Source organism: Dromiciops gliroides, chromosome 4 (genome assembly GCF_019393635.1).
Source record: "Dromiciops gliroides isolate mDroGli1 chromosome 4, mDroGli1.pri, whole genome shotgun sequence".
In the NCBI taxonomy this organism is placed as follows: Eukaryota; Metazoa; Chordata; class Mammalia; order Microbiotheria; family Microbiotheriidae; genus Dromiciops; species Dromiciops gliroides.
In genome coordinates this window covers 59541637-59563628 of record NC_057864.1, presented here as the reverse complement: position 1 = coordinate 59563628, position 21992 = coordinate 59541637, and the positions used below count along the sequence as shown (strand labels likewise).

The 21992-nt window shown below is 38.1% G+C and overlaps 1 protein-coding gene across 7 annotated transcripts in view; it reads right to left on the bottom strand.

The window, feature by feature from the left end:
• The window catches only part of DCAF6 (DDB1 and CUL4 associated factor 6), a 162782-nt gene that overhangs the window by 103968 nt on the left and 36822 nt on the right, over positions 1 to 21992 (bottom strand). For all 7 annotated transcript variants that reach the window (XM_043999774.1, XM_043999776.1, XM_043999775.1 and 4 more), the window contains exon 4: positions 3483 to 3668. In XM_043999774.1, coding sequence (XP_043855709.1) covers positions 3483 to 3668 — 186 coding nt within the window. The remainder of the gene's footprint in view (positions 1 to 3482; positions 3669 to 21992) is intronic.

Here is a 21992-nt window from a genome sequence, read left to right as displayed (position 1 = left end):
TTGCTCAAGTGTGGGAATGCTCATATCCCATCATTTCTCTGTTCTTTTATGGTAACCCCATAATTATCTCAGGTGTCATGATAAATACAGTGTTGGATTTGGCCTTGACATCTGTTACCAATTATATTAGATTTTAAAATTTCTCATAATGGCATGAGGATAATTGGGCAGATGATGCAAAAAGTGATGAAACAAAGATAAAGATTATTTTTAAAAATTAATATCGCAGTAATTGTCTTCTCAATTAACCCTCCACAAGGGGGAACTATAGTAATATTAATTTTAAAGAATGTTTCAATTTTTGTTTTATTATGTTTCATGTGTAACAACTAAGATTCTGAATTCCCTTAGACATGTTTTTGAGAACTTTCATTGTTTGATTTGATTATTGACAAAGCTATTTTAAAGTTGTGTTAAGCTCAATTTTGTAGGAAATTTTCCTGGCTGATTACCAGCATCCACACATCAACCCCTGAAAAGACTTCCATTCCACGACTACACCTAGAGGACATCTGAGAAAAGACTTTCAGAGACTTTAAATGAACAGTTTTGTTGTTGTTGTTGTTGTTGTTTTTCTTTTTCTCTTTCTGTTATAATATACACCATCTGTAACATGTACTCTCTGTAGAGGCCCTCCCTTTGCAAGACCAATGTCAAAGCGCCAGTTCATGAGGACCCAAAAAAAAAAAAATGCCCCTCTGGACAAAACTTTCCTCTCTCCCTTTTCTATATTATTATTAACATATTGTTAGTTAGCATAGGTTATTATATTCTGTTATTTTTGACTGTTTCATCAAGGAAACGCCCCATTTCTTAAAGAAACAAAGCAGGGACTGTAACAATTGGAATGACACCACCTGCTGGAGATTTACTGTAGAAAAGCTGTGCCATGAGGTGAAGGTCTCTCAGGACAAGAACATGCACCTTTTCTTTGGCGTCAGGAAGTGATGTTTGCCAGTGGGAGGAAGAAAGGGGAGCCTGGTGCTCTGACTCACTCTCTTTCATGTGGACTCTGGCAGAGAACGGAGCTAGAAATGCGCTATCCCTTTAATAGATAGATGAATGTAGGCCTTTCTCTCTCTTTTTACCAAATTCTTATTCTCCTTAATAAATGCTTAAAAGTCTAACTCTTGCTAAAGCTTATAATTTAGTGGCGACCACTCATTAGATATTTTAGATAGAATAGCTTGAATTTTAGCCTTAACAGCAAGAAAGCTCCCCCACACCCCCAGGGAAACGAGGGTGACTTGCCCAGGGTCACACAGCTAGTAAGTGTCAAGTGTCTGAGGCCAGATTTGAACTCAGGTCCTCCTGAATCCAGGCCCGGTGCTTTATCCACTGCACCACCTAGCTGCCTGCAAAAAAGCTTTTAATAAGTATTTATTGTAATTGAACTAAAATCACCTAAGGGTTTTTATTTCTTGCTAGATTTTAAAGTCAAGGGTAAGAAGCCTGTTGTTTCATGAAGAGGTTTAGTTTTGCTTCTTTTGTTCAAGGCAGATGTTCCCTGTTCTCATTTCCTCCTTCCTGCCCCACCACAGGGAACCTCAAGGGTCACCAGGGAAATGTGTGTGCCAGGTCTTCATAGCTGGGGTCTAAGGTCTAAGCAGCCATTCTAATCCTATTATAGACTCTAGTCTAAAGATAAGATGACACTTTTAGGGAACAAAGGGGTGTGGGATGTATGAACATTGTGGCTTTTAACCTTTGTTTCACAACATCTGTTCATGTGAAATCCTGTTTTCATGGACTCAATTCATATTATTAGGTGGAGTATACTCAGAGCTGTGCCTTATTTTCTTTGCCACCTCTTTCCTTATGGATACTCACATTTTCAATAAAGATTTCCCCAACTATATAGTTAAGAAGTTGTGATTTCTTCCCACCCCTACTGTAAAGGCAAAGTTCCCTTCCTCCCAAATCATAATCATGAAATGTACAGTATAAATACTCAATTACTTTATTTTTAAAATAATAAACATTTTTATTTAAAGTTTTCAATTCCAAATTTTGTTCCTCCTTCCCACCCCACCCCCTCTTTCCCTGAGGCAGTAAGCAATTAGATATAGGATATAGGTTATACATGTGCAATTTACTCCATTACTTTAACTAAGAACCTGAATTTACTCTACCAATCAGTTGTATCAGACTCTTTATAACACCATTTGGGGTTTTCTTGGCAAAGATACTGGACTAGTGTGTAATTTAAGATTCTAAATGTGGATTCCAATCTGTTCCCCCAGTTTTGGGGGAAACTGACTAAAATCACTGATAAAACGAGTTTAGGTTTTTAAGGGTTTATTGGAAAATAGAAAGAAAAAGATTGAGAAGAGAATTCCAACAGCCTGGCATTCCTATCTTTCCTCAAATTTCCTGTGAAGTCCTCTGCCGCCGTCACCACCATCAAGTCAGGAACCCAAAAGTGTGAGAGCTCTCCACGCAGGCTCCCTTTCCTCCTTCCTGTCTCCTCCCAGAAAATAGGAGGCTCCTCAAATTGATTGGCTGGTAGCCTTGATAGACAGCACCCGTGAGTAAACGTCATTTCCTGACGCCAAGGAAAAGCCACAATGCCTCTGAGGCATTTTCCTCATGGCGGAGCTTTCCCACAGCAAGTCTCCAGGTGGTGGCATCATTCCAATCATTACACTGGTTTGCCATTTCCTTCCCTGGTAGAGTAAGGTAAAGAGAGGTGGAGTGACTTGCCCAGAACCACACAGCTAGAATGTGTCTGAGGCTCAGAGCTTCCAGGCCTGACACTCTTAGCAACTGAGCCACCTAGCTGCTTCCTCATATGATAATCCAATAATGATCAATATTAAAGAATTATGACTTTATAGCAAACTGATATAAATATGAAGGAATTCATTCAAGATAAAAAGCTACAACTTCCTATTTATGAAAACATAGACAATCTCTATCTTCCTAGAGCTTAAAAGGGTATCCCTTAGTAGGAGTCTAGAAAGAGTTATAGTTAACATAGAAGGTCAAAATAATAGACATTAAATATATTAGAGAGATGAAAATCAATCAGTAAACATTTATTAAGTGCCTACTATGTGTCAGGCACTATGCTAAGCTCTGGAAAACAAAGTAGAATGTGAGGTTTGAGTGGGAAAAGGGAGAAATGGGAAAGGAAGACAAGTAGTTAAATAAAGAGGATGAGGGAACTCCTTCCAGGAACAGGGAACAGGGAACAGGGAACAGGGAGTAAAGAACGCAATCAGCAAAGCCCATGGCATGTTTGGGGAGAATATGGGGCTAGTCAGCTTCAGCTGGCATGGAGAATAGGTGGAAAGAACAATTAACCTAAACAAAAAAATGATAAAATAGAGCTTTTAGGAAACAATGCAAAACTGAGGAACCACCTCTTATGACTGCTCCGTGTTTCTGATTTCTCAGGCCATAATGATCTTTCCTTGCTTACTTTCTTCCCACATTAGACTAACTCTGTACTTCCATTTAACCATGATACTTTACTGTACCTCATAGGTAGTTCCGTAATGGCACGTAAATTGGCATTGTCTGTTGGTCTCTGCGTCTTGATCAACATTAGTATAAAAAATGACTCCGTCTCCAGAGCAGGATACAATCTGTTTGTCGTTGGTGCAGGGTAAGAATTTTGCACTAAATATATTTGCCCTGTGTCCTGAGCGAATCGTTGTCAAGACCTAGAACACAAGAAGAAAGGCTTCCTGTAAATTCTTTCCTATAAATTCTTTATAGTTATTCATATCCAGTTAAGATTAATATTCCCACGTCAAATTCCCATTCATGTGTTCCATAAGAGATTAAAGCTTTATTCTGATGACAATACTACAATCTCATAAAACCAGAGATGCTAAGCAGATAAAATAAATTTTCCCCTTAACAGACAGCACCCCCCAATCTGCTGCCAAGTCTGGTTTCTACCCTCACAACATCTCTCGTGAACTATACCACCTCTTTTCTTACTCCCACAGGTTCCATCCCAGTGCAGACTCTATCACCTCATGCCTAGACTATTACAGCTTTCTGACTGGTCTATCTCAAGTCTGTCTCTACTCAGTTATCAAAGTGATTTCACTGAAGCACAGGTCTGACCATGTCCCCCCCGTCACAAGCTGGCCCCTTCCTCCCTTTCCAATATACTTGTACTCTACTCTCTGCCACACACTCTGTAGCCTAGCTACCCTACCCTGGTGCTCACATACAACATTTCCATGCCTCTTCACTGGCTGTCCTCCATGTGTGGAATATTCTCCCTCATCACCTCTACTCAGCTCAAATTCTACCTGCAGGAAGACTTACTCCCTCTCTCTATCCCACCTGCCTCAGAAACTAACCAGCCACGTGATCATCAGAAGGTCAGAATTAACCAACAAGAATTTTTTTTAAAGCCTGTTTGCCAATCTGAAATTAGCTTATAAGAACTAGAATGGACATTCCAACCACCTTATTAAATAAAAACACAATTTCTTGCCACTTTAAAAAAAAAAGCCTGTTTTCCAGAGACAGCTAAACTTTAGTAATAAAAAGAAAAAAGAAACAGTCTTTGTCTTCAAGTAATACATATTTTGTCTGGGGACATAAGATTTGCCTATATAAACACATGTATCTCTAGATACATACAAATCACATAAAAAACTAAGTAAACTTTGTGGGGGAGGGGTGGCACTATTAGGAAAAGCCTCGTGTAGAATATGGCTTTTGAGATAAACCTTGAAGAAAATCAAGGATTCCAGGAAAGATAGGTAGGCAGGAAGTGAATTTCAGGCTTGTGGAACAGGGCAGGGCCTAGCAAGAGGAACAGCAAGAAAACCAGTTGAGCTGAACCCTGCATGCTTGGAAGAAGTAAATGTGCAATAAGGCTAAAAAAGCAGGATGAGGCCAGATTGAAAAGAGCTTTAAATATCTAACGAAGAAATGTCAATTTGATGCCACAAGTCAGTAAAGGTTATTGGAAGGGGATGTGGGGGGTGGCAGAAGGGCGACATGCTCAGAAGTCACCTTTCAGAAATCACTTCAGTGACTGTGTACCTGACACACATAAATGCTTTATCTATGTAGCTACTTATCCAGAAAACCAGTAATAAGAGTAATGGCTGTCAACAGAACCATCATTTATATAATGCCTTATGGTTTGCAGAGTGCTTTATGAATATGACCTCATTTTATCCATACAATCCTGTGAGGTAGAGCTGTTTTCATCTTCATTTTACAGATGAGGAAACTGAGACTGAGGGGAGAAGTAATTTGCCCAGAGCCACATGGTTGGTAGGTGCCTAAAGCAGGATAGGAATTCAGGCGTTCTCGAGAGCCCAGTAGCTGCCCAATTATAAGGCTGCTGCAATAGGCCAGGCCAGAGATGATAAGGACCAAAACTAGGGTGGTGTCTGTCAATGTGAGTGGAGAGGAGAAGGATGCAAGAGATGTTGTACAAAAACAAGATGTGACTAAAGTGACTGAACATGCCAGATGAGTGAGAATGAAGAATCAAGGATTCTTGATGCTACTAAGCTAGTAGATCACTACTAGTCATTAGTACTGGGTCACTAGAGTAGTCTTCTAGGGAAGTTTGGAAGAGAGTAATGGGCGGGGGGGGGGGTGGGGTGGAGTATAGTAAATGCTGTTTTGGATGTACTGAGTTTTAGATGTCTAGGAGACATATAATTTGAAATAAACAATATGCAGTTGGTCAAGTAGAAATGGACAGAAGGGGATGTACACAAGAGACGTGAAGGTGGAAAGAAAAAGACACAGCAATAGAGTAGATATGGGGGGGGGCAGGTGGGGCACTAACTCATGTGTTAGGGGGAAAAAATCCTGACCCACTTAACATTTCTGGTTGTTTTATGAGATTCAGAATGAAGTAATATTATAGCTGAGCTTGAAAGTTTCAATTCCCATTATCTGGCTATATTCACCAAACTATCCTTCCTACATCGCATTTGGAAAGGATGATTCTTTTAATATTTGTTTTCATCTGTTTATGCTATAACTCCAATTGCTATTGTCATGGATAAGGAAAGCTTATTATGCTGATGCATAAATATTGTATAAACATAAACAGGTTTTGGATTTTATTATTTTAAGAATCAAAGCCATCTGATTTTGAATAAGGGTAAAGTTGCAAAACTCTGAGGGGAAAAAATTGGTTTTGAGCCTTGACTCCTATAGAAGTTATTGGAATAAATGAATGAAAATGCATTTATGAAGTACTTACTATGTGAAAAGCTCTATGCTGCATGCTGGGGATACAAATAAAAAGTAAGAAATCTCACCAAATAAAGGAGACAACATATACCAGGTTTTGTGGTTACAAGGATAAATCTAGCTCCCAAAATTATATAACATGTTTTAAAATCAAACAGGAGTGGAGAGGAAGAGCAGGATGGCAGAAGCAGTAGAGGACAGAAGGAAGCAGAACAGGGACCAAATGGCAACTCACCACGTATACTCTAGAACTCAGTCTCAATTGTAGGATAGACTCAGAAAGGAACCTGTACCCATGGGGGGTGGATAAGGGAAAGGAACAGCTGTGTGCCTGAAGCTGTGTACTAAGTAAAAAGCAGAAGCAAAAGACAGCAGCAACTGTGTGGCTCTGAGTCAGGAATGGAGTAAAGTCTCAGATCCAATTCCCAGAACAATATAAACCTATAGTGGAATAACCCCAGGACAGGGAACCTCGACCTCAAGAGGAATCTACAGTTCTATCATTCTAAATTTGTAGAGCCACCCAGCTAACTGATGAGGGCTGATCCAGCAGCAGTCTACTGGAGCTCTGACCAGAGGCTACCCCACAGCTGTGGGCCTCAGACCCAAACCCAATTCAGGAGTTTGAAAAGCTCAGACTGCTCTCGGTGTAGGTCTCTAGCCCAGGGGTAGGCAGACAACAGATTACCTATTTTTGTAAGCTCATCATAGTTTTTACATTTAAAAAAAGTTTCATTGTATTTTTAAATGAAAAGTCTGTTCTTAGCTAACTGTCATACAAATACAGGCTGCAAGCTCGATTTGATCCTCTGGCTATAGTTTGTTGATCCCAGCACTAACCCAAGTTACCCCTAATACTCTTAAAGAACATAACACTTAAGACCTGGAAAAACATTAATAGGCCTCATGAGAATACAAAATAGGATCAAGAACAGCTCAGCTATTTCCTTCAGAAGTACACAGAGCCTGACCCTAACATAAAGTTCAAAGCTGGGAATTAAAGGTGTAAGAATAATTAAACAATGAAAGAACTCAAACATTAAGAGGGGAGGGAATTATTTCGTATAATCAGTTTCTGGTAAGTAAAAAAAACGATGTAAGTAAAGAGGAAGGGATGAGAGGAATGAGACACTTGAGTCTCACTTTCATCTGAAATGGTCAAAGGAAAAAAATTGTACACATATACACAACACACACTTGGATAAAGAGATACATTTCACTCAACAGAGAAAGGGAGGAGAAACAAGAAAGAGAGAAACAAGGGGCAGGGTAGTTTGAGGAAAGAATCATAAGCAAAACAAATTATAACCATGAAGAGAGGCTTAAAAGGAAAAAAGGAAAAGGCAAGAACCTGAGATTAGACTCTGGGTGAAGGAAACAGGGGCAGATGATCAGAGAGAGATTGAATCAAATCTAGAACATAAATGCTGAGAACCTCCTTGATCACCAGCCTCTTCTTCTTTGTAAAGGAAGTCAGGAAATCACGAGAGGAAGAAGTAAAAGAATAGGGTAGAGGGAAATAAGTAACAATCATAACTGTGAACATGAATGGGACGAATGAACGATAAAATGAAAAAGGGTAGTAGAATACATTAAAAAACAGAATCCAATGGTATGTAGCTTGTAAGAAACACACTTGAAACAAAGATTGGCAAAGAATTAAAATAAGGAGATGAGCAAAATCTATTATGTTTCAACTAAAATTAAAAAGGAGAGGGGTGGCAATCATGATTTTAGACAAGGAAACAGTAAATATAAACTTAATTAAAAGGGATAAACAGGGAAGCTATATTATGTTGAAAGGTACCATAAATTGAATTAATGTCAGTACTAAACATATATGCAACAGAATGACATAGCTTTTAAATATTTAAAGAAATAGTTAAATGAGTAATAGGGAAAAATAGACAGCAAAACTGTAATATTGCGGGAATCAATGTACTTCTTTCAGACCTAAACAAATCTAACCAAAAACATGAACAAGAAAGAAGTTAAAGACCTAACTAGAACTACAGAAATGTTAGATATGATAGACCTCCAGTAATCAATGAATGAGAAAAGGAATATACATATTCCTTCAGCTGTATATGGCATCTTTATAAAACATGATCATGTATTTGGACATTAAAAACCTCACAAATACAGAAAATTAGCAATATAAAACATCTTTTACAGAAAACAATGCAATAAAAATTTATATTAAGCAAAGGGCTACTTATTTAATGATTAGAATTAATAGGAGACTAAATAACTTAAGCCTAAAAAAAATGGATGAGTCAAAAAACAAATCACAAAAACAATAGATGATTTCATTAAAGATAATGACAATAATGAGACAACATACCAAATTTGGGATGCAGCCAAAGCAGTCCTTAGGGAAAATTTTTACAACAGATCAACAACTTGGGCATGCAATTAAAAAAACTAGAAAACAAACAAACACATTTTAAAACCTTGATTCAAAATCAGATAGAAATTTTGAAACTCAAAGAAGAGATTAACAAAAATTGAAAGCATCAAAAAAAAACCCCAACCCAACAATGAATTAATATATAAAGCTAAAGCTAGGAGCTGTAAAATATATAAATCATTAGCTAATTTAATTAAAAAGAAAATGAAAAGCAAATTAAGAGTATCAAAAATTAAATAGGTAAATTCATAACAAATGAAAAATAAAGGAAATTGTTAGAAATGATTTCATTCAATTTTAGGCTAACAAAACTGATAACCTAAATGAGATACATACAAAAATATAAAATGCCCAAATTTAACCCAAGAAATAAAGGATTTAAAATAACACAGTGAAGAAGCTATAAATGAGATTCCAAAGTGGGAGGATGGGAGGGAGAGAGGGGAACCAACCCTGGGACTAAAAGGATTTATGGATGAATTCTACCAAAACATTCAAAGAACAATTATTCCAATATTATGTAATTTATTTGGGGAAAAAATTGGAAAAGAAGGCATCCTAACAAATTCCTTCTATGATAAAAATGTTCTTGACATGTAAACTAGAGAAATAAAAACAGAGAAAGAAAAATCCTAATGAACCCTAATGCAAAAGAGTTAAATTTACAAAGAGACTATAGCAACAAATCACAAAAATTATATACCATGAGCAGGTTTAATTTATATCAGGAATGCAGGGTCAGCTCCATAGAACCATTTGTGATTATTAAGTTGATGTTAATGCCTTTGACTTTTTTTCTTTTAATTTTTTTTTGGTGGGGCAATGAGGGTTAGTCAAGTGTCTGAGGCTGGATTTGAACTCAGGTCCTCCTAAAAGCTTTATCCACTGCGCTGCCCAGCTGCCTCATGCTTTTGACTTTTAATTCCTCTTTTACCTCCAAACAGTAGACCAGGTTCAAATGTATAAAGAAATTATTTCTTGCCAATAAGATAATATTTCTTCCTAAAATCTATCTATTCAATTTTTGCAAAACAGCATTTCAAGACTTTTTTTTCTTACTGGCAAGGAAATAATCTTTTATTTGAAAGCCAATGACTTGACACTATTAGAATATAGTCTACAAGTTAGAAATTGAGAAGCTTTTGCCTTGGGTAATGTGTTAGTGTGTCACAGAAGCTTCCACAAACTGATTAACCACATATTTCCATTTTATCTCAGCTAAGAAAAAGTTGAAATCTAAAAGAAACCATTTTCCCTATATTTTTGGTCATTTTTATATTAAAATAAGGGTGTTCTTCATAAGCTCTTTTGTAAACAAATCAGAAGACATATAATAATCCATTGATTTTTAATATTTTCTAATTCATACTTCTGCAAAGTCTTTTTTATTTACTGTAACTTTAATAATGCCAAATTTTAGAAAATAAAAGTCCTTGCTCATATTCAGGCAAGGAGTTTAAAAGTGTCGATTAAAAATGCATAATAGGGGCAGCTAGGTGGCGCAGTGGATAGAGCACCGGCCCTGAAGTCAGGAGTACCTGAGTTCAAAGCCGACCTCAGACACTTAACACTTACTAGCTGTGTGACCCTGGGCAAGTCACTTAACCCCAATTGCCCCACTCCCGGAAGGAAGGAAGGAAGGAAGGAAGGAAGGAAGGAAGGAAGGAAGGAAGGAAGGAAGGAAGGAAGGAAGGAAGAAAGAAAGAAAGAAAGAAAGAAAGAAAGAAAGAAAGAAAGAAAGAAAGAAAGAAAGAAAGGAAGGAAGAAAGAAAGAAAGAAAGAAGCATAGTATTGGAAATTAGTTCTCAAATAACTTTATAATATACTTGCTTTTTGATTTTATAAAAAACTTGTCAACACTGGTGATACATGCCTTCAATCTGTGCTACAGAGGAAGCCTAAGATTGGTAAACCTCTTGAGTTAAGGAGCTCTGAGTTACAGTAGAGTCCAAGCTACTAGTGTCCACACTAAGTCCTGCACTAATACAGTAAGCCCCAAGGAGGAGAGGGGCAATCAGACTGCTTAAGTCTGGGCCTAATAAATGGAACAAATTAAAGCTTCTGTACTCATCAACAGTGTGACTGGGGCAGTAAGTGGCTGTTGCATTTAGCACCTGCATGAAATAGGGAGACCCAACCTCAAATACATAACAAACAAAAAAAGGATGAATGCAGGTTCTAAAATGTTTTCATTAACATAATTACAGCACTATACAAAAGAGAGGCATTAAAATTCTGACCACCAGAATGTCCTCTTAGACATTATAAATATTTTCACTATTGTTAATTATAAGGTTTGCTGTCCACTAATGGCTACTTTAGCAAGAAAAAACTTTAAAAATAATATTTTTCATTTCTTACGCCAATACAATTTTGAATTTAAAATGGCACTTAAAGAAAATTTTGCCCTCTTTCTATCAAAGAAGACTAGTCTGAATATGACATTTTTAAGCTCAGGGGAAATAGTGAATATTATCTTACATATACCAATTGTGTAAATGTGGAAAAACAAGAAACACATAAGCAATTAATTCTATGAGGCCACTATTGCTATTGGGTAGCATTCTGGCTCCCAGATTTACTGATGTTAAAGCAGGGCCATTCTTACTCTGTAGAGTGCTAGCAAAGACCTAAGTAACTGATACATTTGGAATCCTCTATCGTCTCCATTTAAGAAAGAATTCATAGAAACTACTAAGCCACACAGGATATTTCTATGTGTGATAATTGGAATGACTTTGGGGTGGTGGCAGAGAACTTCACGTGGGCTATTAGGGAAAGGCTAGTTTTTCTCTCTGGCTATACCGAATAGATCCCAAACTAGGGTTTTCCTCTCTCGCTCTCTTCACTAACTTCTAATACACTTTAATAAATACTTAAAAGCCTAAACTCTTGCTAAAGCTTCTAATTTAAGGGGACCACTCATTAGATTTTAGACATCACAGCTAGAATTGTAGGCCTTACATATGTATAGTTATGGCTTTTCAGTAAGTAAATATCAAAGGAATTTCCCTCTACATGTATTCCCAATCTCTTTAATAATTATACAACTACAATAGTCAAATACCTACTGGGTTTTTTATGACATCAACTTTGTCAGAGTGCTCCTGGATGTAAACCGTAAACAGGGCCTTACATGTATAATGAATTGGCATTTAGAAAATTCCATCTTAAGTTTATTTCTATTATGAACAGGGCAAGGGTTGTTTTATAGAGTATGGAAATTTCTGTAATCTACTCATGTGGGTCACAGCCTAACATTTAGAAAAAGTTCATACAGACCACTGAGTTACAGCAAAGACCTCTCATAAAGACCTTTTATGTTTGACAGCACAGGGATCTTTTGTCACTCTCTTCTCTGGAATGAATGTAAAATTACCTAGGAGCCATTTTAGGCTGAAAAAGATACAGCTTCATGACCTATGTTTCTTTGGGATATGCAGCAGCTTGTATGTCCATCTGATATACAGGTAAATAAGAGACAATAAACTGGCCAAAAGTTCAGCCAAATAATTTGTAGTCAGTTATCCAATAAGCTCCTACTCTGCACCAGGTGCTGTGCTAAGTACTGGACAAAGGGCAATTGGTCCCAAAGTTAAGATGAGGGGAAAGTTAGGAACAGAAAATAGAAAAGCACTCAGGTCAAGAACCACATATTATAGAAGCCATTAACTGCTTGTAGAAAAACTTAATAGCAGGAACCAGATCCAAAACATGCATTTAGATGGCTTACTTATGAGCTTATGGTCTCTGTATATAAAATAGTCAACCTGAAACGAAAAAATAATCTATAAATTTAGAATGATGTCACTATTAACACACAGGAAATGAAGAATGATGGCATAGCAAATGTAAATGTAACTAGACAAAGCTAAATAGAAAGGGAGTGATGCTCATGAAATGGAGGAAAAAAGAATTTGAGAATAATAATTTGCCCATGTTGATCAAGTACTAGGATCAAGCAAGAGGAAACAACACACTTAGCAGAGACAAACATTCTGGTCACTAAAAGGATATACTCTATTATAGAGCAAGATAGCTAATTAGGCTTTACTTTTGGCCTACATCAAAGACAGGATGCATAAAGCCCTTGATTTAGAAGGGAGCACAGAATTTATCTACTCCAGCTCCTTTACAGATCCACAGCTGCCCACCATAATATTTCTGACAAGTGGTCATCCAGCTACTACATGGATAACTCCAAGGAGGGGTAATTTACATTAGTACCCAGCCTAGTCTAAATTGGTATGAACCCCAATAATTATTATTCTTATAATCAGATAATAGGGAACATTCATTTAGTTCAAATAGTTGAGTTCTTTATTTCACTTTTTCTAAGAAAATACCAATTGTGGGCAGCTAGGTGGCACAGCAGATAAAGCACTGGCCCTGAATTCAGGAGGACATGAGTTCAAATCTGGCCACAGACACTTGACATTAGCTGTGTCACTTAACCCTCATTGCCCTGCCCCAAAACATTTTTTTTTTTAGTGAGGCAATTAGGGTTAAGCTTGCCCAGGGTCACACAGCTAGTAAGTGTCATGGGTCTTAGGCCGGATTTGAACTCAGGTCCTTCTGAATCCAGGGCCAGTGTTCTATCCACTGCGCCACCTAGCTGCCCCCAAAACATTTTTCTTAAAAGAAAAAAGAAAATACCACTTGGCAAAATGAACATTCTAAAGACAAAGTTAGACATTATTTCTAAATCCCTGAAGTATTTGTCCTTCTAACTGCATAGTAAAATTTCAAAGACATGCCATGTGTTTCTTTCATTCTAATCAGCTATGTATCAGAAATGAGACTCATAGCTTTGCATCTTTCTACATTCAAATGTTCTCATTACATTTTCCCTATGGCAGAGCATTATTTGAAGATATTATTAAATAGAAGAATTCTGTGGTCAGAAAAAGATTTTTCATAAGATCTCTCTTTGTGGTTCAATGTGTTTATAAAATTATTTTCTTCAGACAAGAAGATTTTAATGGCACTGGTATGCTTATTGTTGCCATTCATTAAACTTTCATCAATTCATCAATTATATATTAGTATTATATAGTATTAGTATGATTATAGTTACCAATAATATAATTATATATTACTTTAAAGCTTCCAAAGTACTTTTCACACAATGAACCTTTAAGGTGGGTAGTTCAAAGGTCACTACTCACATTTTCCAGATGAGTTTATTGATGAGAAAAGTCACAAGGCAAGTACATATTAGAATTAGAATACAATTTTTCTGACCTCAAGTTCAATATACCAAACTGTTCACTTCTTTTGGTGGGTGGGGACAAACTTGTAAGATAATTCACTTCTGTTCATCACCTGGCTACCTGTATTTCAGAAAAGTCTTACTAAATATAATTAAAAGATTGATTACTAGAGATCAAATTTCAAGAAACCAGTTCTACAGGAAAAAATAATAGTAGCCTTAAGGTTTGCAAAGAAAGCACTTTACAAATACCATCTCATCTGATCCCCACAACAACCCTGGGAGGTAAATACTATTGTTATCCCTATTTTCCAGAATAAGAAACTGAGACTGAGAAAAGTTACATGACTTGCCCCAGGATTATGAAGCCAGTAAGTATCTGAGGCAGGATTTGATCTTTGAGGTCTTCCTGTCTCCAAGTCCAGTGCTCTATCCACTGAACCAACTAGCTGCCTTTAAGGTGAACCAATGATCGAGTTTGAAAGCTTTCCTTCCTTATAATAACCTTGAAAACTGAAATAAATAGCTTATTTGTTTTTAGAAAAAGGAAGTATAACATCAAATATATACACACACAAACATGTGTGGTCAGTTGTCCAAAATATTTTGCTAAAAATGATCACATTTTAAAAAGACCAAAACAAGTTTTTCTTTCCTTAGGACAAATCAGAAATGTTATTTATTTGTTAAGGGTCAGAGCAGGCATAAATATAGCTAGTACTATATAAGCCACCACATCATAAATTAAATGGGAAGTACTGTTGATAGAATTGATACCATGTAAACAACTGTAGTTATAGCATTTTAAAAATATGAATAATACCAATATAAAATACAAGACATATACATTATTATATTTTGTTTTGGAACTGTGCCTGATGAGTATCAAAGATATTAACTTCTTTGAACTGTTTTAGAGCACTGTAAGAGATATCACTAGTTAGTATAAAAATACAAAGAATTATCTTAGCTTTTCATTTTATACTTTTATTTTGTCATGGCTTCAAGCTGTTTTAGGAAATACTGCCCCATCAGTCCCTTACAACTATAAAAGAAAACAAAGTTGGGATTATCACCTCTAAATGCATGCTGCAATTCTTTGTTTTCATGAAGAGCCAAATTTAAGAAAATGGATATGAAATGTTAAAGCTTGAGTTTAAATGAGTGCTCAAAACATTCACAAAAATGTGCGATGTCTCAAGTTTGAAAAGGCACTGTGGTTTTAAATAATGCCTTGGAAATTAAAATGTGAAAACTGCTCTGTGACTCACCCATATAGTTCTCCCCCTATTGAGGGGGATCACAGACAAAGTTTAGGACAGAAGAGGTCTGTGAGTAAGGTGTACAGGGCTGCAGCCAATCTGACAGCTCTGCTCCTTCCCTGTAGACCAGAGTGGCACCAAGTCCTGGGGCAGGTGGAAAACAAAGGCACCTCCCCGCGTGATACTTACTCATCTGATTTTAGGAATAGTTACTATTGAGATTCAAACCCAACTCTTAACAGGCTGCGCTGGGAATTAGTGAGCTCTGCGTCTTGGGAGCCATCAAAGCAGTGGCCAAATGACCACCTGCCAGGAATGTAGTGATGGGAACTCATGCTTCTCTAAGGGGTGGCAGCAGATGAACTCCAGAGTGCCTTCCAAATCTGGAGTTTTATGACTCCTATCTTTCATCTAGGCTAAAAAACAAAATAAAACAAACCCAGGGTTTGTCCAAATGACTATACTGTAATGGGAATAAAGAGGTACAGGATGCTTCCTCTGAATAATTAAAGAAACCTGTAGGTGGGATCAAAGGTTTGAAATAGTTCCAATGTTTCTGGTATGTGGAAAATGCTATCAAAATTAGTCACTACAGGGGCAGCTAGGTGGCGCAGTGGATAGAGCACCGGCCCTGGAGTCAGGAGTATCTGAGTTCAAATCCAGCCTCAGACACTTAACACTTACTAACTGTGTGACCCTGGGCAAGTCACCTAACCCCAATTGCCTCACTAAAAAAAAAAAAAAAAATTAGTCACTACAATGTCCGGATACTTTGAAACTTTCATGATTTAAAAAAGCAAACAGGTTTAAAAAAAATCAAATTTAGATGGATTTTTTTCTTAAAGATTCATGCTGCCAACTTAAAAGCTAACTCCTTTGTCTTTTCAAAGAGTTGCCTTTTAGAGTTAGAGGAATCTTTAAAATAACTTTCATCTGATTTAATTGGTGGATGTGGATCAAGTACAACATCAATATAAATAATTCAACTTTAAGATGAAATAGTAAACAAGCTTGAATGTAAAATGTGAGGAAACACTTTTAAATGTTTACATTATCTTCAACATGCCTGGTAGGAAGAAGGTTTCTACCTTTAACAAAAGCAACTATTAAGAAATTTTGCTTCGAAACTGCTACTAGAAGCAGACAGAAGTTATGAAATGTAGAGTTTGCTTTTTCAGAAATTCTTTGTGTCCTCACTATTTGTTAGAAATAAAGAAGGAACAAAAGGATAAAAAGAAAAAAATCACATTTTGGTGAAAAGACAGAGAAAAAGAATCCTGGAACCATATTAAAGTCAGAGCAGGAAGGGCCTTTACCAGTTATCAAAGTCACAGAATCATAGAATGTTAGAACTGAAAAGGACCTCAGGGATTATCTATTTCTTTTTTTTTTAAATTAATTAATTAATTTGTTTTAAAATTTTTTTACATATAAGGTATTTTATTTTTTCTGTTACATGTAAAGATAGGTCTCAACTTTTGTTTATACAAGCTTTACAATTTCTGATTTTTCTCCCTCCCTCCCCTCCCTCCCCCCTCCCCTAGACAGCAGGTAATCTGATATAGGTTATATCTATATATCATATCCATATATATATATACATATATACACACATATATATACACATAATAACATTAATCCTATTTCTGCATTAATCCTGTTACAAGAGAAAAAATTAGAGCAGTGATGCAAACCTCAAAATAGAAAAAAAAAAACGGCACCCAAAACATCTATACTTCACAGTTCTTTTTTTTTTCCTTAGATTTGGAGATCCTCTTCTATCATGAGTTCCCTGGAACTCTTCTGTACCATTGCATTGGTGAGAAGAATATAGTCCATCACAGTAGGTCAACACTCAATGTTGATGATACTGTGTACAATGTTCTTCTGGTTCTGCTCATAGCACTCAAGGGATTATCTATTTCAATCCCCTCCTTTATAGATGAGCAAACAGGCTCTGGGATGAAGTGACTGGTCAACCATCACACCAATCAGTTTCAGAGAGTCACAATAAAGACTGAAGGAGGAAATTTTGTGAGATGAATTTCAAGATAGAGGGAAAAGATCTCAATGAATGCAGCCACTCAAATAAGCATTTACTAAGTTCCTACCACATTCAAAGTGCTATGCTAGGCGCTGGGAATAACATGAAAAAACAACAGGCACCCTGCCCTACAAGAACTTAAAATCTAATAGAAGGAATAAGAGACAGAATACAAGTTATAATATGATAAGCAAAAAGAAGATGTCAGGTAGGGGGGTATTTATTACTTTCACCTGTGGGGAAAGATTTAATGAAAGAAGAGGCACCTGCGACAGACTTGCCCTAAGGCAGATATTCCTAACATTTTCTGTATCCCAATCACTCTGACAGTCTGGTGAAGCCTCTGCACTCCTCAGAATGACATTTTAAAGTGCATAAAACAAAATGTGTAGGATTCCAAAGAAAATCAAAGGTTAGTCTAAACAAAGATGCCATTTTTCCCTCATCCAAATTCACAGGCTTTTTGAAATCTATCCATGGACCCTAGGTTAAGAATCCCTGATATAAGGGATGAATTCAAAGAGGTAGAAATATGAAGGCATGGGGTGGGGGGCAGCCAACACTAAGGCTAGAGAGATCGGTTTAAAATCGAGGGATTGACAGTAAACTCTGTTTAGGTGGAACAGAATGTGTGAAGAAAAGAGGGTGAAATAAGACCATAAAGGAAATTTGGAAGCAGATTCTGGAAGGCACACATGCTAGTGGTAAAGGTCTTACTCTTTTGTGAGTCACAGACCCTTCTTCAGAATCATGTTTTTAAATGCACAAAATATATAGGATTACAAAGGAAACATATATATATATATATACATACATATATATATACACACACACACACATATATGTATATATGTGTATATGTATATATTGGGAGGGGCAATGAGGGTTAAGTGACTTGCCCAGGGTCATATAGCTAGTACATGTCAAGTGTCTGAGGTTGGATTTGAACTCAGGTCCTGCTGAATCCAGGGCCGGTGCTTTATCCACTGCTCCACCAGCTGTCCCCCCTCCCAAATATATATTTTTAAAAGTCTGCAGACTCTGGCCTCAGAAACTTGACACATACTAGCTGTGTGACCCTGGGCAAGTTACTTAACCCTCATTATCCCCCCTGCCAAAAGTCTGCAGACTCGAGGTTAAGAACATATGTGTTAGGGGAGGCTAGGTGGCGCAGTGGATAAAGCACCGACCCTGGATTCAGGAGTACCTGAGTTCAAATCTGGCCTCAGACACTTGACACTTATTAGCTGTGTGACCCTGGGCAAGTCACTTAACCCCCATTGCCCTGCCAAAAAAAAAAAAAAAAGAACATATGTGTTATGAGGATGAGGAGTATACATTTCATCCTATAAGCAACCAGGAGCTAATTTAGGTTTTGGAGCAGGGCTGATATGGTTATCTGTGTTTATCAGATATTTGGGGGGGGGGGACCAGCTAGGCTACTACAATGGTTCAGGTAGAGTAAAATCAACCTTGAAAGAGGGTGGTCAAAGTGAAAAAGGAGAGGTCAGTGTAAGAGATACTACAAGGATAAAACCAATAAGACTTGGTAAATGATTACATGTTAGAGGGTAAAAGAGAGGGACGAATCAAAGGTGTCTTCATAGATGGTACCAAAATCAACCCAAAATGGATAAGGTGAAAGGAGGGAAAATTTGGGGAGCAGGAGAAAGGTTCTCAGGAGGACATTCAAATATAGATAGCTATCTAGCAGAAAGCTGGAAATGGGAAACTGGAAAAGAAGGAAGAGATGACAGATAACAGCTGGATAAACTGATTTGGGAGACATTTGTTTATATTTCAATGGATTCATGATTTCATTGATGTTAAGTATTCTTAACTGGTGCAGAGTGCTGTCCATCAATTCCTTCCCATCCTGTGTGATTTCTGTCCATTTCTCCCGAAAAGCCTTCACAGATCTAACCCAACTTGTTAGGCCTTCCCTTAAGTGTTTTTTTTGTTATTGTTTTTAACCTTTCATGGGGACCAGGTGGGTGGTACAGAGTCATAGAGATATCAGAATTGAAAGTGCCTCCCTGAGGCCGTCTAGTGCAATCCATACCTGAACAAGAGTCTCCTCCACAACACCCCCTTACTAGCCACTCAGCCCAATGACCTCCAGCGAGGAGGAAACCACCACCATCTATGGGAGCACGTTTCACATTGCCACAAAGCTCTTTTTCACATCAAACCTAAACATGTCTCCTACAACTGGTAGCCAGCACTCTTAGTTCTGTCTGCTGGAGCTGAAAAGAACAAATCTCACCCCCTTCCAAAGGACAGGCCTTCCAATACTTCCAATCCCTCCTTCCTTTTCTTCTCCAAGCCAAACATCCCCAGTTCCTTTCATCAAATCTCATACGACTTTACAAACCAGTTCATCTGCCCCTGGATGGTCTCTAGATTGTCAGTGTCCTGAAAAGGGGGTGCCCAGAACTGAATGTGATCCTCCAGAGAAAAAAAGAGCTTTCGCCTCCTTAGGGTCAGCCACTATTCCTTTGCCAATGCAGCCGACAATTACATGACAACATCTTTGCTTGGGTCTACTGCTTTCCTCACTCTTGCTCCCTTTTTTCTGATCTTTCATTTCTTGGATAACGTCACTCACACCACATTCTGTATGCAGTTAACCTATGTGGAACTGGCATTGCTCTACTGGGTCTCCCCCAATTTTGATTCTCAGAGACTATGATATTTCATGTTGTCCAACCACTAATACCATAAACTTTTAACACTGCTTTAAAAAAAATGGATTTCTGTGTCAGGAAGGAGCTTAGATCGGTTGAGAGTGCCATGCAATTTCCCTAAAACAATCTAGCCAGTTCTCTGCCTCCTGTTTGTTTCTGGCCCAGCTCATCTTCCACTTGCAGGGACTGCCCTAGCCATATGTGTATGAATGTACTTGGCTCAACAGATGATTCATCCAACTGTATGTCACATTTTGGACACCAGGATCATCCAAGTATCTCCATATGTATTAAAGGTATCCATGACAGTAATAGGAAAAGGGAACAGGCAGGCTTTAATAACAAAACACATCTTCAGGCACAAATATGAATGAAAGACAGAATGAATTCAAACCCAGCTGTGCTTATGGCGACTGAATAAAAAAAAAAAATCCAGAAACATTTACAGCATCTCAAGAGCAAGCCACAATCTTGAGGGCTCTCCTACAGCAAGCAGTATCTCATGTTAAGATCAGACAGTTAGTCAACAAGGATTTATTAAGTCCTTACCATGGGTGTCAGGCACTGTGCTAAGGGAAGCAGAAAAAGAAAGGCAAAACACGGGCCTGACTGACTCTCCAGGAGCCCATGTTCTGAGTGGAAAGACCACCTGTGAATCCCTATGTCCATACAAACAGACAGAGTAAAAAGAAACAAATCTTAGAGGAAAAGGACTTGAAACTGGGGAAGGCCTCCTGACAAGGTTCCCTTTCACCTGAGACTTGAAGGAAGCCAGGGACACACCAAATTAGAGGTGGCAGGAGGGAGAGCTTTCCAGGCATGGGAAACAATTAGGGCCAGCACACAGGGAGAGAGAGCAGGCCAGTAGAGTAGGATGGTACGCATAGGGTGTGGAGAGGAGTAATGTGGAAGGAGGCTAGAAAGGCAAGCATAGGCCCGGGTGTACAGGCATTAAACGTCAGATAATTTTTTTGTCTGATGCTGAAAATAATAGAGAAAGACTGTGGTTGACTGAAGAAGGGATAGCATGGGTCAGTCCTACAATTCAAGAAGGTGACTCTGGAGTAGTGGATGAGTCAGACAGCTACTGCCATAGGTGAGAGGTGATGATTAGAGAGAAGGGGACAGAGAGGAGATCAGGTAACATAGTGGACACAGGAGGTGCATGCAAGGAAAGGTGAAGGTTATACCGAGGTTGTGAGCCTGGGGACAAAGATAGTGATGAGCACTGTTTCAGACCTGCTGAAAGGAAGGAAGGACCTATCAAATGCCTGCTCTGTGCTTTAAAAAGATTGTCTCATTTGATCCTCACAACAACCCTTGGAGGGAGGTGCTATTAGGATCCCCATTTTATTTCCTGAGGAAACTGAAGCAGACAGAGGGTTAAGTGACTGGTCCAGGGTCATACAGCTAGGAAATTGTGTGAGGCCAAATTTGAATTCAGGTCTTCCTGATTCCCTGCCAAAGCTCCATCCACTGTACCACCTAGCCGCAACAAGATATCTGTCACTCAAATGTTCACCATCATCATGGAGAATATCTTCTGTGGAGTTCAAATAGTAGAGGAATCCTCTAGAGGTGATCATTCGATTTAATTCAGCAAACATTTATTAAGCACCTACCATGACAGGCCCTGGAGACACAAAGACAAATATTTAACAGTCCTTGCTTAAAGGAACTTGCACTGCCCTGGAGGGTGTGACATCTAAAGAGAAAAACAACTGTGACTTAATATGAGGAGGGAGAAAACCTAAGAACTGAGGGAAGAAGAAAGACTTCTTAGAGGAGGTAATACAGCAGCTAAGCTTTAAAGGCCCCAAGGAGTCTAACAGTTAGAAGTGAGGAGGGAAGGCATCTAAGAGGTGATGGACAGCCACTACAAAGCAGGGAGGCCAAGTCCGGGAAACAGCAAGTAGGTCAGTTTAGCTGGAAAGTAAAATGTGTCAAGGGGAAGAATGTGAAACAAGTCTAGAATGGAGGGCTGGAAGCCGACTGTGAAAGATCTGAGGACACAGGCTCGGGAGTTTGGATTTCATGTAACAGGGCGGGGAGGACACTGTGTGCTGACTGCATCTAGTCCAGAACATTACAGGGCCTTCATAACAAGATCCATGACTAACTACTCACAAGAGATCAGCTAAAAACCTGTATAGGAAGAACCAAATGGAGGAGAATTTAAATAAAC